Source organism: Prosopis cineraria, unplaced genomic scaffold (genome assembly GCF_029017545.1).
Source record: "Prosopis cineraria cultivar Desert tree isolate PC_DT_omini unplaced genomic scaffold, ASM2901754v1 PC5, whole genome shotgun sequence".
NCBI lineage: Eukaryota > Viridiplantae > Streptophyta > Magnoliopsida > Fabales > Fabaceae > Prosopis > Prosopis cineraria.
This window is the reverse complement of record NW_026555336.1, coordinates 8432681-8450855: the sequence shown is the minus strand read 5'-3', so window position 1 is coordinate 8450855 and position 18175 is coordinate 8432681. Positions and strand designations below refer to the sequence as shown.

Here is an 18175-nt window from a genome sequence, read left to right as displayed (position 1 = left end):
CTCACCCCGTGGTTATTATTTTACAGGTTCTACTGTTGAGTTGAGTAGGAGAAAGAATCAGGTAAGGATTGGCAGATTTGCTACATTACAAATAGTAATGCCCGATTTTATTGAGTGATGTATATAAACTTGTGATATGATATTATGTTGCCAATTAGGAATACATGCCATTTTGATTGGTTGCACTTGTATTATACTATGATGTTTTGTATTTTAGCCCAATGTTGTATATAATGTGAATATGTGGTGATTTTTGTGATGATATCTAAAATACTAATAGAAGTGCAAGGCATGTTGTATGCATGTGGTGATAAATGTATATGAGATGTATTATGTGGCAATAGAGGTCAAATGGTATGTGTAATATTGATTTTGTGTTTTGGCCATATTAGGTAAAACGGGCATTAAGTGGCCAAATTTTGTGTTTGATATGTTTTTGTATGTTTATATACTCAATCAAGTGTATTTTGGTCTATTGGACATGGTTCAACCTCAAAATGGATTAATGGTAAAAATTTTGAGTTTTGGGTACTTGAATATTTGAAAATCACTTTAAAAAATTTACGTTTGCATCCGAGTATCTAAAATTCTCATACAGTGTTGGATCGTAACGAAACTTGTACCATTAGTTAGCTTATTGAATAAGCTTTGCGTGAGCACTTGAATCATTCCAATCGGACATCAAATGCAAAAAAAAAAAAAAGGCGTGCATCCAAAATTTTTTCCAAAAAGCTGTCACTGTCATGGACATGTGCGACACGGTGCATTGTACGCAAGCCGTAGCGCACAGTGCAGCAGCCAAATTTGCCTCTCTTTGCCACATACTGCGGCGCATGGACCACAAGCCATAATGCATGTATCAAAATACTCAAAAATAATATTTTTGGCCCTATTTTCAAGTATTTTGCTTCTCAAGACTTTTTCATGCTTCCAATACCTTTATAAATCATTAAGTTTGAGCTCAAACTACTTATTTGAAGGGTTTTTATGAAATCCCAAATATTTCACAATTATTTCTAAAAGATTATTAGTTTTAACCCTTATATATATAATGTGAGTTTATGAGCAATCCTTAATCTTAATTATAATTATTTGTTGTAATTGTGTGGTAAATTTTGATAATATCAAAATGAACATCATAACACTCCTCTATCCTTGTTTCTCTATCATCTTTTTGCTGTAGTCCCTTCTCGAATACCACGGTTTACACTTGTTAGGTGTCATCATCGAAGCACCAAAGATTTCATTTGTTTCATGGGGTTGATTAGGCGGCACCAGTGGCTCTGCATGCTAAGAATGATTCACCATTGTATTTTTTTGGGCTTGCATTGCTATATGCATGAGCCCATGGGTAGTTCTCTATGTTGCCCGTAACTTCCACATCCAAAGCAAATGAGGCCAATACCTTCATACTTGATCTTGTAAGTGGGATTACTAAAGATGACTTTAGGGACTAACTTCTTTTCGAGATCAATTTCCAGTCACATTCGTGTATTTGCCATGATCAATCTTATTCGACTTTGTTCTGTCTATCTCTGAAGGTGTTCATTTAATTTTTTTTGAGCATGTCAAACCATAATAAAAGGATCTCCCCAAGGGGGAGAAAAGGACTTTCAGAATCTCAAAGGACTTTGAGAATCTGGACAAATTTTGATTTATTCGTCAAAGATATAAACTAACATTTCAAAGTTGAACCAAATAAGAAACTTGTAACAAGCAATATTTTGAGACACTAGTGGCATTAGAATAGCAACCAATGGCTTCATACTACAAACTACATATTTCAGGGAGAATCATGCACAAAAGTGGTACTACTTAATTGTATTATTGACCCCTGATGCTCAACTACATAATAATATTTTTAATGTACTCTACTGATAAAAGGCTAGGTTGGATAATCGTGGTGTGGGGATAACAACTAGAGGTGTTTTCTTCTTTAGCAGAATACCAAATTTCTCAGACGTATCCAACTCTTGGCCTTGAGGTACTTTCCAATCAAATGAATGTATTAGCGATGCAAGTAAATGTATAAAGTTCCTCTCAGCCAAGGCTATTCCTGCACATAGTCTTCGTCCAGACCCAAATGGTAAATAATCGAAGTCATTCCCTTTATAATCTCTTTGAGAATTCAAGAACCTGGAAGGATCAAAACACATAGGATCGTCCCAAACAGAAGGGTTTCTATGTATGGCCCACACATTCACGAACACACAGGAGCTTTTTGGAATCATGTAGCCTGCCAAATTGGTGGTTTTATTGGGACAGTGAGGGACCAATAATGGACCAACAGGGTACAACCTCAGAGTTTCCTTCATAACAGCAAGCAAGCATGGTAGCTTGTTTATATGAGACTCTTCTACCATGTTCCCTCTTCCCACAATGCTTTCCAATTCTTCTTGGATTCTCTTCATTACCTTTGGATTGCTTAAAATTTGAGCCATTGCAAACTCCATTGTGTTCACCGTTGTGTCGGTTCCACCTGCCAACATATCCTGTTCACAAATTATAGTATAATTAGGGATCAATTAAATTATGTTAACATCCATACTATTCCAAATTAAATATACCTACAATTACTATATGTTAATCAAATTTTGTAAACCATTTTAAATATTTATTATATATAAATAACATAGTAGATATATTAAATAACTGACCATTTTGCGTTGACTAATAAAATAGTTACCAGTATATATTTAAACTGCACGTTGTACAATCACAAAGTTGCAAATACGTACATACTCAAGATACATAGATACACATAAATATGTGTGTATAGAGTAATTTGGGCCAAGCCTAACAAATCTTATGATCATGTTTGGGAGTTTAGAATTTTTTATTTTTATTTTGGGCCTCTCAAATAAGTCTAAAGAGAAATTCAACCAAACTCGAACCTAAAAAAGCTTAAGTTCTTTTTTATCATTAACAAAATGAAATTAACATTTATTTTAGCCTTCACTTTGCACTACGTACCCTCTCTCAATCCTAGACTCCCAGTTTGCCCCTTCGCATTCCTAAAATGCAGTTTCAATGTTATGTTATTATAACTGTTCGTTTTATTTTTTTAAAATGTTAAATAAAAATAAACACAAAAAGTTATTTCATTTATTTTCTTCTTAACTCTTTTAATACTTCATCTCAATTTAGTAAGGGTAGAAAAAACGGTGTGGTATAGTATTATATGCTATTTGAGAAACCTTAATTTTTAAGACTAATATTGAAATTGACTTGGAAAAAAAGAGAAAAGAAAATATAAAAGTTATAACAATTTAAGTATGATGGATAGCTTGAATAAGCCTAGAAACTCAATGTGTTAAGTGCAAGGCTGCACATTGGATAGACCTAACTACATTTGAGTTTAACTCAAAATTTGGCTTTTATCAGATAAGGGACTAGGTTAGATAACAATTCAACCTAGTGAGCTTAATTAAGACAATAAAAGCACTTATAATTATACAAAACTTATCATAAGGATAAAACACAAAAATATGGATAAGAATAAATTAACAAAACATAAATAAAACAAATAATTAAATAATTCGCAAAATAAAAGCAAAATACTGCCAGAAAAGTGATGTAATAAGTCATACAACACTTTGATGATTATAATTAGTAATAATAAATCAAAGCGCGAACTAGAAGCTTGTGTAATTTTTATCTTTGCATATAGTTGTCATGTCATCACAACTTTCTCAAAAGCATGTGTTCCTGCTGCCCTTTTCATTATGGACGCCCTTTTCATCAGAGTGTCGTAAGAGTAGCATCATCTGCCTCTCCTTTAATGTAGAGATTTAATCTGAATCATTTAAATTTAATTTTAACAATTTAAATTTAATATTTTATTTTTTATTTTTTAAATAAAAAATATGTAAAAATAGTAAAAAAATAATAAATATATTTATTAATCTAACAGTCCAGATTTAATATTAATGTTCTAAACTTAATATTAAAATTTTTTAATAAATTTACTATTCTATTCAAAATATATTTACACTATTTAAAATATATCTAAAAATTTAATTTAAATTTTTTATATTAAATTTAGAGCATTTATATTAAACTTGAATTTTTAAATTAATAAGTATATTTATTAAAAAATTTTAAATTTTATATATTTTTTATTTTAAAAATATAAATAAAAAATAAAAAAATTAAATTTAAATTGTTCAAATTTAAATTTACCTCTTAAAGGAAAGAAGCTGACTCCGTCTTTTATCACTCCGTTTTCATATAAATATAGCCAGGCACTTCTTTTTTCTAGGAATGCAGCCATGTCAGATTTTAATTAAAATTATAGCAAACACCTAAATGTCAGTTTATAGAAGGTCTTCCATAAATACTGCACAATTCGTACTCAATTTCAGACACACAGAGGACTACTTATTGGCGGTACTGCAAAGTTGATGGATGCGCATGCGTGCACCCTTCTTATGAAAACAAAATAATACTGGAAAACGATGAGATATAACCGATATATTAAAATAAATTATATTAAAAGAATATCTTCCTCGGGCCAAATCGGACCAACTATGGTCTGATAGATCAATACCCTGTCTAGTCTAGCCCGTATAAAAAGTCAGCCTGGTTAATCTATTTTTTGTATCAGGCTAATTTTTTTAAAAAATCAAATTGGAGTTGATTCTTTTAGGTTGAATTAGGTTAGACCGGGCTGGATTGAACTATCGAGTTTTTCTTTATATATTTGGATATTTTAAATTTGGCTTGAATTGAATTGGCCAACTCAAATTATTGGCTCTCTGTGTTTGTGCGAGAGAATATTTACATTTAGGTCCTCATGAAACAACTGAATATCATGAATTATATTGACAATTATGCACTTCAAAACGACAAAATATTCACAACGCAATTAAGTACTATAAGGTCAATTGAACATAGTTTTCATTTTTCTCTACTCAATTATCAATGAATTTTAATAGTATTATTTAATTGTAGTGTGTGAAATCAATTACTTGCCTTTAATTGTTCTTCTATACGTTTGAAAAAGCAAATGTATTACTGCTTTCAACCTCCTCAAGCCAAAGTAAGAGGTACTTTAGGTCTAATTGAAGGGAAAAAGATAGATACCATGAGAAGTGCCTTAACTTGGGTGATGGTGAGAGGCGCCTTGGAATCTTGTGCATCGTTCAATTTCAACAAGAAACCTAAGAAATCCTTACTCTCTTCACCTTCGCTTCCATTCTTCTCATTCTTCTTCAACCGCTGCTCAATCATCTTCTCGAAAATCTGGTCGAACTGTTGAACCGCTGAACGCATTCGTTTCTCCACACGTTGAAAGTCTAACCGAGCCAACCAAGGAAAGATGTCTGATATGTTCGGCGTTCCAAGTAGTTCTACAATACGCGCCACCACTTCCCTGAAATTTGCTCCAATCTCAACCCTCTCATCATCATCATCTTCCTCCATCGTCTCACCCCAAATCATATTTGTGATGATGTTCAGCACCGTGAGATACATCTGCTGCCCAATATCCACCGGAGATCCGACACGACTATACAAATAATCCACCGTTTTTCGAACCTCCTTACGGCGGAGCCTGCAGACGTAATCGGAGGTGGTGTTACTAAGGATCCATTGCACAAACACTTTCTTCAACATTCGCCACTGGGATCCACATGGAGTCCATAGTATGTCACTTCCGTCGTAGAATGCAACCCTGCCGGCGACGGTGACACTGCGGTTAGCGAAAGTGAGGTCATGGTCTTTGAGGACCTGACGAGCCAGTGAAGGGGAAGACACGACGATGATATGTTTGGCGCCAAGTCGAAGGGAGAAGATGGGACCATAGATTGAAGACAAAGAGGTGAAGTAGGAGTGAAGCTGGGGATGGAGGCAGAGGAGATTGCCAAACAAGGGCAAGCCTGATGGACCTGGGGGAGTGTTAGAATGATGATGGTTGAAGTAGAGCCATGCACACCAAGCAAGCAAGAAAATGAGACAGAAAGCAAGAAACACAAGGCTGAAAGATTCTATCATCCTAGATACGGGATTTATGGGGCAAGAAGATAGCCAAAAATAATCAGTGGCGAACGTTTACTTGACTTGCACTTGCTCCCACCTAACATATATAGACACGCGCAGGATAAAAATAGAACATATTTTAAAATTTTACGTTATTGCCATTGACAAAAATACATACATACGTGCATACATCTATGTACGTATATATGCATATATGTATATGTGTATATAAAGAAATATTATAAAAAATAATAGGGTTAAAGATGCCTCTAAACTAAAGGTCAAAAAGTGTCTGTTGAAATTCTAAATTCATGTTTTATGTAATATTATATTTTTTTCTTGACTCTTGAAAATGGTGCAACATAATCACTATTGCTAACAAAAATTAATTTTGATTGTTAATTAACAAAACAAAAAAGACAAAGGAAATTATAGAAAACAAATCTAAATATTACAAACAAGAATCCAGAAATTACAAAAAACGGAACAAGAAACTTTTTGTTGTTGGGATTTTTTAGATCATTTTCTATCTTTTTCTTGTTAACTAATGATCATAGTGAATTTTCATTAACAGTAGGGGTTGCATTAAATTTACTTCATTTGAAAAGTTGAGGAAGGACATTGCACGAAAAATATGCACAGCCCAAATGCTTTTAGACCTATATTTTAAAAGTTAAATTGCTCTTTAACCCAAATAAATGTTGCATATATGTATATTGAATTTATAGTTTATCAAAAGGGGAATGTCTGTTAATAACTATAGCACGCACCAATAATTGACTTTTTTTTTTTTTTACTACAAATACCTGTATAACTTGTAATAATGTAGATAAATATAACATGTGATAGTACCATTAGTTAATTATTAGTATATATTGACAAGTAATATATATGATATCCTATGTGATGCCATATGTTTTGGACTTTTGATTAGAGGTAGGGCCAAGATTTAATAATAGGGGCTAAAATTAAAAAATATATATACTATAAAATTTTTATAAATTTTAGAGAGTTAAAAGTATGTAACACCTATATAATAAAAAAAAATTTTAAAAATTAGAGGGGCCACAGTCCCTGCTAGTCCCCCTCTTCACCACTACTTTTAATAACAAAAGGGTGTTAATTACTTTATATTATTAAATCTTAGAATATTAACTTGTGAAAATGATTTTTTTTGTCACATTGTAAAAATATCTTTAATTGAAAGTTCATCTAAAACGAATGGTCAACATCAATGTATGGTAATCCAAAGGCTACATTATAAAGCTTTTGATAGTTAAAAAAAAACATTATTTTAATAATCAATTTAGGATAACCAATGCTTCTTATGATAATTAAACAATTTCTAACTAACGAAAAAACTCTTTAAATTAATGAAGTTCACTTTTAGGATAATTATAAACTTGGCAACCATATTTATTTTGTTTACTTTTAAAATTCTAACCAGCTTTATTATATTAATAAAAAATAATTTATAATAATTATGATCATTTCCCCCGTCTCTCTCTAATTTTTTTGTACTTCTACATGTGTCCCAGCTATTTGATATGTATCCAGTGCATCGTGCTTTATGTTTCTTTCTCTTTGGCGGAAAGGGGAAAAAGAATCGGCGCATGTAGACCCACCTATTATTATCCAAGGATAGTTTTGTTTTATGGGGTCCTCTGGTTTGTGGAGAAAGAATTTTTTTTTTCTTTTCTTTTTTTGGCAAGAGAAATGGAGATTCCGTTCACACTTCACAGGAAGCGACAAGAAATTAGCATTCGCTTTCAGGTCACGTCCACATTATTATGTGATCTTGTGCATCAGATCAAAAATATCCAAACGTACATTATCAGTTAGGAAATGATAGGAAACTTTATTTAAATTATATAAATGATATATTAATCTTATAAAATAGCATAATTTTCTTAAAAATCTCATGGGATGTTTATATCATTAGAGAATTAAAAAAATAGCAATTTTTTCTTTTATTCAAATTAAAAAAAATTATAAATTTTCATTCACAATTTTTGCTCATAATTAACAACTTTTATTTTTAAATTCGCAATAATTTAATAACTATTTGCAAGTCCTGATCTATAGGTCCTGATATACATCAAGTGTTGAAATTTGTAACTTTTTATTCACAACTTTTGTTTTTATATTAATAATTTTTGTTTCTAAATTCACAATTCAATAGTCATTTGTAACTCCGCATGTGCAGGTCTTGATATGCATCAGATGTTAAAAATTTATAACTTTCCATTCACAACTTTTGTTTTTCTATTTAACAACTTTTGTTTCTAAATTTGTAACAATTCAATAGTCATTCACAACTCTACATATACAGGTTTTCACATACATCAGATGTTGAAAATTTGCAACTTTCTATTCACAACTTTTATTTCTATATTAACAACTTTTGTCCCTAGATTTGTAATAATACAATAAGGAATTGTAATTTATCAGTACCCTCAATAAATTGACTAAATTAGCAAAAATGAATTACCAATCTAATCCAAGAAATAACAACTTTCCTTAATTTAAATGACAAGAAATCTTAAAAAGTGACAACTAAATAAGGGTTTGTTGTCAGTTACATGATCTACAACTTGCATCAAAATACCCTAAAATCCTTTTGACAAAAATGTATGAAGGGTTGAATCTTCTTGTGTGATCCCTCCTCTTATCATTTTTATCCTCACACTTCCCCATCATATTGTATTTTACTTTTAATATTTTTTACAAAATGTCCCCTATGTGGAAAAAAAATAGTTCCTTTTCAAAACTAGTAGCAAAAGAAGCCATTTCTCATGCCAACCTGAAATAATGAAATAGTCATTCATCAACATGTCTATTTTCCAAACATCATAATCACATATCTGTTGTCTTTTATCTAATAACAATTGTTCTTCTTATATTCATAACTTTGTATTGGTCATTCACAACTTTAGTTTATGCATTTATAATACAATTGAAAATGATTTATCATTTATTCATGAGTAAGCATCTATATCATGTACAATAAAGAAAATGAAGACGTTAATCATTTACGCACATTAACCCACATCAACTTCAACTATCACATATGGAAGGAGAAACTTTCAAGGAGGAGAAGAAATTTACCCATGTACAACACAGTTAACAAAGGAAGAATAATTGTTTACATATACCCACGTACAGCTCAACAAAACAAATCACTCATATATAAAACTCAAAAAGAAATAAAATAGTCGAGAAGAAGAAGGAGAAGAAAGAGGAGATGGAGATGGAGAATGAGAAGGAAATAGACCAAAAGAAGAGTATGAAGAAGAGAAAAAGAGGAGAACAAAAAGACAAAGCAGAGGCAAAAATGTGCAAATGACTTTGCATTGAGGCTTGGAATCGTTGTTTTATTTGAGGATAATTTAGTTATTTCTTTTAATTCTTTAATGATAGAAAAATCTCATGTGATTTCAGAAAAATTTTGCCATTTCGTGGGATCAACCTATTAGTTACATAATTTAAATGAATTTTTCTATCATTTTCTCCCATCAATTTATAAGTATCTTTGTTTTTTATTAAGCCTATTTATAAGCTATGTAGTTTTGTTTTATGGGGTCGTCTGGTTGTGGAGAATTGGAGATTCCGTGCACATGATGCAATAAGAAATTAGCATATTAAGTTACATGCACATTATTATATGATCTCGTGCATCAGATTAAAAAAATCCAAACGTACATTATCAATGTATAAATATCTTTGGTTTTTAATAAGCCTATTTATAAGCTATTTTTATTGACTAATGTCTTCTAAAAGATGTTTCAATTTTATTCAAAATTTAGAAATTAAAATTTGCAATTTTCTCAAATAATGTTTTAAGAATAATAACTAAGAGCATATTTGATTAATATAAAAATCTAACATTCACTACCATATAACATAACTAGTGTTATAGCAGTTTGATAAAACTTCTCTTTAAGTTTATTAAGTATCTTATTATTGTAAATAATTCTTTTAGCCTTTCTCCAATTAAACCATCTAACTTATATCTTATGTCAAATGTTCCTATCAATCTCTCATTATATTGAATAATAGCTCTCAAATACCTAAACTTCTTTACTTATGGTATGATTTGATCTCATAATTTAGGATAGAAACTAATGGAACAAAATGCTCTGATTTATTGCTTCATTCTGTGATTTCAATATAAGGAAAACAAGGTCTATTTATATTGCTATAAGTCTTAAATTGAAAGCAAGAAATAAATGGCAGGTTATAAAGGGTTACAACTGCATTTTATTATGCATTGAGGTGGTGTTGCAATGGACGTATGTTTCTTCTGTTCATTGCTGTTATTCTGTTTCATCCTCCCCAGGTTGGATAGAACTCACCCTCAACTCAAAGTTGGCATCATCATCGAGATAGGGTGATAAGTCAGCAACATTAAAGGTAGCAGAAACTCTATAAAGCACCAAGCAATTCAACCTTATAAACATTATTGTTGATTTTTTGCACAATTTTGGATGGACTATCAGCTCTAGGAGATAAATTGGCATTGGGTTGTTTAGGAAAAAACTCTTTCCTCAAATGTATCCAAACCAAATTTCCCACATTAAAGATTTACTCTTTCAATGTTTGTCTCGCTGTGACTTGAGTTTGGAATTTTGCTTATGGATTCATTCACGAACTTGTCTACGCAACTTCTTGACTTCATTTTCCCTTTGATCTGTATCATAATTATATTGCTACTTAGCAAATGAAGGGGTCATATCTAATGGACTGAGGGGACGAGTTCATAAACAATTTTAAATAGGCACTTTTCAAGTGCCTAGTTAATATATTTATTATAGGAAAATTCAACTTGAGCGAGAATAAGGTTCCACTACTTTAAGTTCTTTCCAACAAAAGATCAAAGAAGATTGCCAAGAAATCTATTGATAGCTTCAATTTGATCGTTTGTTCGAGGATGATTAGCACTGTTAAATTAGAGCGTAGTTCTCATCTTCTTCCATAGTGTCTGCCAAAAGTGGCTGAGAAACTTAACATCAAGATCAGCAGTGTTATTCTTGGGAATGCTATAGAGATCAACAATCTCTTTGAAGTACAAATATACTACTTGAATTGCATCATTTATCTTCTGGCATAGAATGAAGTGGGCCATCTTTGAGAATCAATCTATGACTACCGTGATGGAATCTTTATGTCTCTAAGTCTGTGGTAAATGAACCAAGAACAAAATCCATGCTCACATCTTACTACAGTGCTTTTAGAACCGACAACAGCATGTATAATCCCATGTTTTGACTCTTGGCTTTAGCCAAATGCCATATTCTGCATCTGTATATACTAATTGACATCTCATTTAAGCCTTGGCCAATAGAATTTCTCTTTGACTAGATCAACTATTTTGTCTCTATTAAATTGACCAGCTAGTCCTCCATCGTAAGCTTCCCAAATTATGACCTCTCTTAAGGAACCCTAAGAATGTATAGGATTTTGCCACAAAATGGAAACTCATCATGTTTGTAAAACTGGTGAAAAGATTGATTTGTAGTTGCTTCCCACACTCCTTAAAAATCAAGATCATCCTAATACAGCTCTTTGACAAGTTCAAACCCAACAACTTTAGTCTACATTGTTCTAGTAGTATATGTCGACAGTTAAAGCATTAGCTATATAGTTCAAAGTTTTAGCCTTATGCTTAATAAGGAATAAATAAGAATGTAAGAGTTCACTCTAACGAGTATGCTTGTGGTTGATCTTTATTGAGAATTCAAATACTTGAGGGCTTCATGATAAAAAAAAGGATGAACTCTTTGTTTAAAAGATAGTTACTCCAATGTTGGAGAGCTTGGATAATGGCATATAATTTTTTATAAAAAATATATGAAAAAAATTAAAATAATTAAAAATTTTATATCAAGTTAAAAATTATGCATATAAATTTTACATCAAATTTCTATTAAAAATAAATAATTAATTTGATAAAAAAATATAAAGGAAAAGGCGGAATATAATAATGGGTGTAAAAAATTATTCCTAAAAATTTTAATATATTAAAAATAAATAATTAATGCCATAAAAAATATAAGTAAAAAGAACTTAGTTACATGTATTTGGAGAAAAACATGAAAAAAAAATTAAAAGAAATACATGGCTAAACATGCGAGAGCTTACTTGGATTAATGCACTAAGCTAGAGGCCAAAGAAAGATTAATGACAGTCACCGCGAGCTAAAAGCGAACAGGAGAAGCTGAAGGGTAGAGAGGAGGAGTTGAGGGTGGAGAGAAAGAAGCTGAAAGAAGAGGATGAGCTGAAGACGAAGGGCGAAGAAGCAGCTCGAGGGAGCTGGAGCTATGATAGAGCTGACAGTAGAGGGAGACGAAGGCAAGCTGAAGGCATGAGCTGAAGGAAAGGTAGGAAAGGCGCGAGAGCGAGCTAAAGGTTGCAAGAGAAAGCTAAAGGTTTTATGAAAATAATAATGAGGGGATTAAATACGTAACATATAACAACAGTTTTCACTAAAATTGTCATTTTATATTGTTCACAGTTTCTGCAAATTCAATGCTACTATTTTGGAAATCGTGCATTGACATAACAATTCCCATAGAATTAGCTGCCTTCTGAAAAAACCTTACCGATAGTGTAAATAATATTATAAATATTATCATCAGATATATAATAATAAATAGTTGAAATTATATTATTGCATATAATAATATAAAATAAATTATATCTTATAATATTTATCTAAAGTTATTATTAATAATATTATTTATACTAAAATTAAGGAAATATAGACTATATTAACGATAGTTTTCAATAAACCTGTCGTTAATATATTTTCTAAACAATATATATTGATATAATTTTAATTAATTATTATAATATATCTAATGATGCTATATATAATACTAATAATATATAACTATTAATATTATTTATATTAATATAAATAAAATTTTTATGTATAAATATTTACATTAATATTAAATTTATATAAATATAAATACTATTTAGTGAAGGAAAACCGAAAGCATTAACGATAGGTGTTAATATACCCATCTTTAATATACATAATATTAATATTAAATTTAAATAAATGTACTAAAATTAACAAAAAATATTATTTATATTAAATATAATTATTATTAATAATATTAATGACAGCTTCCAGTAAACCTGTCGTTAATATCTTCTATAAGTTATATATATTAATAAAATTTTAATTAATTAGTATAATATATCTAATGATACTATTTATAATACTAATAATATATAACTATTAATATTATTTATATTAATATAAATAAAGGTTTTATTTATAAATATTTATATTAATATTAAATTTATATAGATATAAATATTATTGGGTGAAGGAAAACCGAACACATTAACGACAGGTCTAAATATACCTGTCGTTAATATACATAATATTAATATTAAATTTAAATAAATATACAAAATTAAAAAAAATATTATTTATATTAAATATAATTATTATTAATTATATCAACAATAGCTTTCAATAAACCTGTCAATAATATCTTCTATAAATTATATACATTAATAAAACTTTTATTTAATTAGTATAATATATCTAATGATATCATTTATAATACTAATAATATTTAACTATTAATATTATTTATATTAATATAAATAAAAATTTTATTTATAAATATTTATATTCATATTAAAGTTATATAGATATAAATATGTCCCTAATTATCATTTAATAATTCAAATCAATAGTTTATTTATACGATATAATTAAAATGAAAATATTAATTAATAATATATGTATTAATAATATTATGAATAATCACGATAGGTGTGAAATGAACTGTCGTTAATTAGGATAGATATATTAATTATTTTTTTTCTTCAGCTAAAAGAAAACAAAGATAGATTGAGAGCACATATAACGATAGGTTTTCATTAAACCTGTCGTAATAAGTGTTTCAATATTAATTAATTTTTTTAATTAATTTTTTTCTTCAGCTAAAAGAAAACGAAGAAAGATTAAGAGCACATATAACGACAAGTTTTCATTAAACCTATCATAATATGTGTTTCAATATATTAATTGATTTTTTTTCGCAAGCTGAAAGCTAAAAGAGATAAATTTAATAACACCATAGCTTTTCATTATTAAACCTATTGGTAATCCATTAATTATTAATCTTTATTTTCTTTACAATAACATTAAATAATATTAATAATAAAATTATCATTATTTATTTTCTATGTTAACATTTATTAATATTCATATTATGACTTTGAATATTACATTATCTATTAATATTTATATTAAATTAAATATATTAATGGGTATATTAACGACAAGTCTGTGGAATGATGTCGTTAAATGGACATATAAATTTCTGATGATAGGCCTCAAATGGAAATGTCCTGGAATTATTAGTATTATAATATTTTTTTATTACTTACATTGTTTATATTAATATCATTTATTTTTTTTGTCATTAATATTAATGGTATATGAACTGGACAATTAATTAACGACAGGTAAGATAATGACTGTCGATATATATATATTAATTTCAAGATTTTATTAATTAATTGTAAACATTAAAATAATTAATATTTTTAGTGTATCTTTAAATTTTATTTAACACTTTTTAATTAGCTAAAAACATTAACAACGACAGTTTTATTAAAGCCTTGTCGTTATAAGGTCACAATTTTTACTTGAAATTACTAGTCTTGCATTGAATTCATTATAACAACAGTTAAACCTGTAACTGTGAAGAACAGGTTGTGGTTAAAACTATATTTTGTACTAGTGTATGCCTCAGCCTATGGTTTCTAAAAATAATGAGGTGGTGTGGAAGAAAGATTGTAATGGTAAGTATGAAGTGAAGTATTTTTTGACTGTTAAGAATAGCATAAGTGTGGCTAGCATAAGGAAATCACTTCTATTGATATAGCATGAGCTTTATTTAAAATGGTATGGAGTATGAAGGTCTTACCAAAAATCATGCATTTTGTGTGGAAATGTTTGATTAGTGTTATTCTTGTTGATGCTGCTTTGTGTAGAAGTAAATGGAGTAGAATTGACCTTTATCTAGTTTCCAAACATGAGACTAAAACTTTAGAGCATGTTATTTTTTAATGTCCTTGGACAATATCAATGTGGTTTGGATAAGATTTAGCTTTAAGATTTGAAAAGGAGAATATGTTGGGTTTTGATAGGTGGTGTAAAAAGTTTTTTTTTTCGAAAGATAAGATGTTTGGTGATTATCAGATAGCTTATTTTGGTTGGGTTTATGTGGTTAATTTGGAAAAAGATGAACAGTGTGGTGTTTGACTAGAAGACTCCAAATCCCTAAAAAAATATGTGATATTAATAAGGCTATGCAAGAGCTGTGGAAGGTAAAAAGGGAAGGATGAAGCTATGGCCATTGATATCAGTAGGAAGAGATAGACTAGTCTAAAGGAAGGAAGAGTTAAGCCAAACTATAATAGATAATTTATAGATGCATATGAAAGTGTTGCCATTGGGCTTATCTATAGAAATTTTAAAGGTGAAACGTTGTGGGGATATGTTGTGTTATTTAAAGCTGATTCACCATTTGTGTCTAAATTTTTAGCAATTAAAAAGGCTATTTCTTTGCTTGTGGATCAGAATGTAATGGAAGCTAACATTGAAACTGATTGTGTAGTTTCTTATCGATGTTGTTAAAAGAATTCAGTTGATGGGGCATATTGGAAGGGAAGGTGGGAGATGCATGAGGTAAATGATAATTTGGCATTGAGATTTGGTCTTGCAATTACTCTTTCTCCTAGGAAGAGTAATGTTGTAGCTGATTATATGGCTATGTCTTAGAGAAAGGGGTTGTTTCCTTTAGGATGGGTGATGTCAACAACGCCCCCTCTGATGAGTATTTTGGCTGCTAACACAAATGGTTGTGGCAATGTCTTTGTTGATTCTAGATTTTGGTAACATGATAAACGTGGAATTGCCTAATTATTGTTATCTACTACTATGGTAGTTGTTTTTAATTTGTTGTCTATTTTTTTTTCTCTTTGGCTTTTGTTTGTTGTCCTTTTCTGCATTATTTTTTGTTATTTTGCTTTTTTCTGGATATTTTGGTCTGTCCTTTGGTTTCTATATAGGATATTGTGATTTTATTTTCTTGGCTTTGATTTGTAATATTTGATGTCCTTTTGTGTCATTTTTTGGTCAATTAATGATGAAAGTTATATTTTGTTAACAATAGAAGTTAGATTGTATCATTTTTAAATGTTGAAAGAGATCATTATACTAAAATAAGTTTAGAATCCTATATACTCCTAGATTTATAGTTTAGCTATTTTATCCTTTAAATATTCTTCAACTATATATTTCACTAGGTTTTTCACACTTTTTTATTCATTCAACATTTTTTTATACATTTTAATAAAATTTAAGTGCTAAAAATTAAGTAAAATATTCCAAAAATTTTTAAATCACAAAATATCACTTATATCACTGAAAAGAATCTAGTTAGCTAGATTTAATATCAATGTCAACATCAATTATTTAATCTACGGGAAATTATGTAGTTTCGAGTATCAGCATTCGACATCAAGATCCATTAGTTAAATGATCCTCATCATCTATGCAACATCAATGTTAACTTTATTATAAATCAAAAGACAAGATACACATGTAACTTCCCTGGCCCTCTTGTTTCCTATTGATTTCTTTGTTGTATTTTCCAGTCTGATGTACAGTTTTTTTAATCAATATAATTTAATCTTTCACTCAAAAAAAGACAAGCAACGAAATATTACCTACAACAATATCTAGCAAGATGATATATATGTTTATCCTGTCGATTTAAAGAGTTGCAACAATATCTAGCAAGACGAAATATTATCTGCAACAGTATTTAGGAACAATATCTGGCAAGATGAAATATTAAAAAAATTAGTTGCTAATATTAATTTAAATAGTTGCAAAAAAGAATCTCAACTCTAAATTAAAATGTTATTTAAAATTGAAATATCTTATATACAATTAAAATTCTTAAATCTAATTATTCATTTTTTTTTTAAATGTTGTTGAGAACGTAATAGTTATAAATTTTAAGTTTTGGGATTTTATTTGTCCTTCTCCATTTTTATAACTTTTTAAGAAGATGATAGATTACAATGTTAATCATAGCATCCTAAGCTTACATGAGTTGGATTTAAGGAGAATGATAAATAAGGACTTTATAAAAATATTAATGTTAAATTAAGAGTTTTAGTTCTAAGACATGAGAGAAGGAGTACTAATATTTGAAAACGTCAGTATTAAAAAGTTTCAATTTAACACTAGTATTCTTATAACATCCTGGCATGTCATTCTCCCTTGGATCTACCCCGTTTAAAAAAAAAAAAAAAAAACCAGCCGCACTGCTCTGGCATCTTCACTTTCATCCATTCATAGACCAACCATAAAAGATCTAGCCTTTTACGTAATTACCTCTTCACTTTTCAAGATTTTTTTTTTTATTTTTGATAATCACTTTTCAAGATTGTCTTTAACTAATCAAGCCACCCATATTGCCGGGCAAAAAAAATAAAAAATCAAACCACCCAAATAATAACAAAAAGAAATAAATAAAAAAATGAGAATAATAAGAGTTATTTCAATTTTTTCTGCTTTTAAAATTTTTTTTGAAAAAAGAAAATTTAAAAATTTACTTAGATAAGTATTTTTTTAAGTTGTTTTTAAAATTATTTTTATTTTTTGTTTTTAAAAACAAAAAAATAGAAATAATTTTAAGTTATTTTTTTATTTTTATTATTTTTAAATATACTACATTTGATTATTGAAAATTATAGTTACTTTAACTAATTTCTATTATTAAATATTAATCATCACTATTAACTGTCTATAAATATCACTATCAGTTTATTTTTTTTAATTTTGAAACTATATTTTAATTGACATAATCAAGCAAATTTTCATTCTATTTTGTTTTAAAAATAATTTTAAAAATTATATTATAAAATAATTTTTAAAAATAAAAAAGGAGGGGGAAAAAAATCCAAACAAGCCCATAATCTTCGTGGACTTATTTATTCGCCTGCCACATTGCAATATCGCAACGAGTCCAGGCGCCAAGGTCTCTATCAACCAGAGCCATTGTGGAATTGGGCCTATAATAAATGACAGAATCCCTTTGTCAAAGAGGCCATGCACTTCTGCCATTACACCATATGGGCTGAATGA

General features: G+C 29.1%; 1 protein-coding gene across 2 annotated transcripts; it reads right to left on the bottom strand.

Moving 5' to 3' along the window:
• Positions 1–1701: 1701 nt before the first annotated feature.
• LOC129310314 (geraniol 8-hydroxylase-like) lies at positions 1702–6060 on the bottom strand. Of its 2 annotated transcripts, none has more exons than XM_054952131.1 (2): positions 5086–6060; positions 1702–2492 (listed from the first exon to the last, which is right to left on the bottom strand). In XM_054952131.1, exons 1-2 carry the CDS (start codon positions 5992–5994, stop codon positions 1872–1874), a joined length of 1530 nt encoding a protein of 509 aa, XP_054808106.1. In that variant the 5' UTR covers positions 5995–6060; the 3' UTR covers positions 1702–1871. The 2 variants fall into 2 exon arrangements, with proteins under 2 accessions (XP_054808106.1, XP_054808107.1); XM_054952132.1 differs by having other exon boundaries at positions 5104–6060.
• Positions 6061–18175: the final 12115 nt, after the last annotated feature.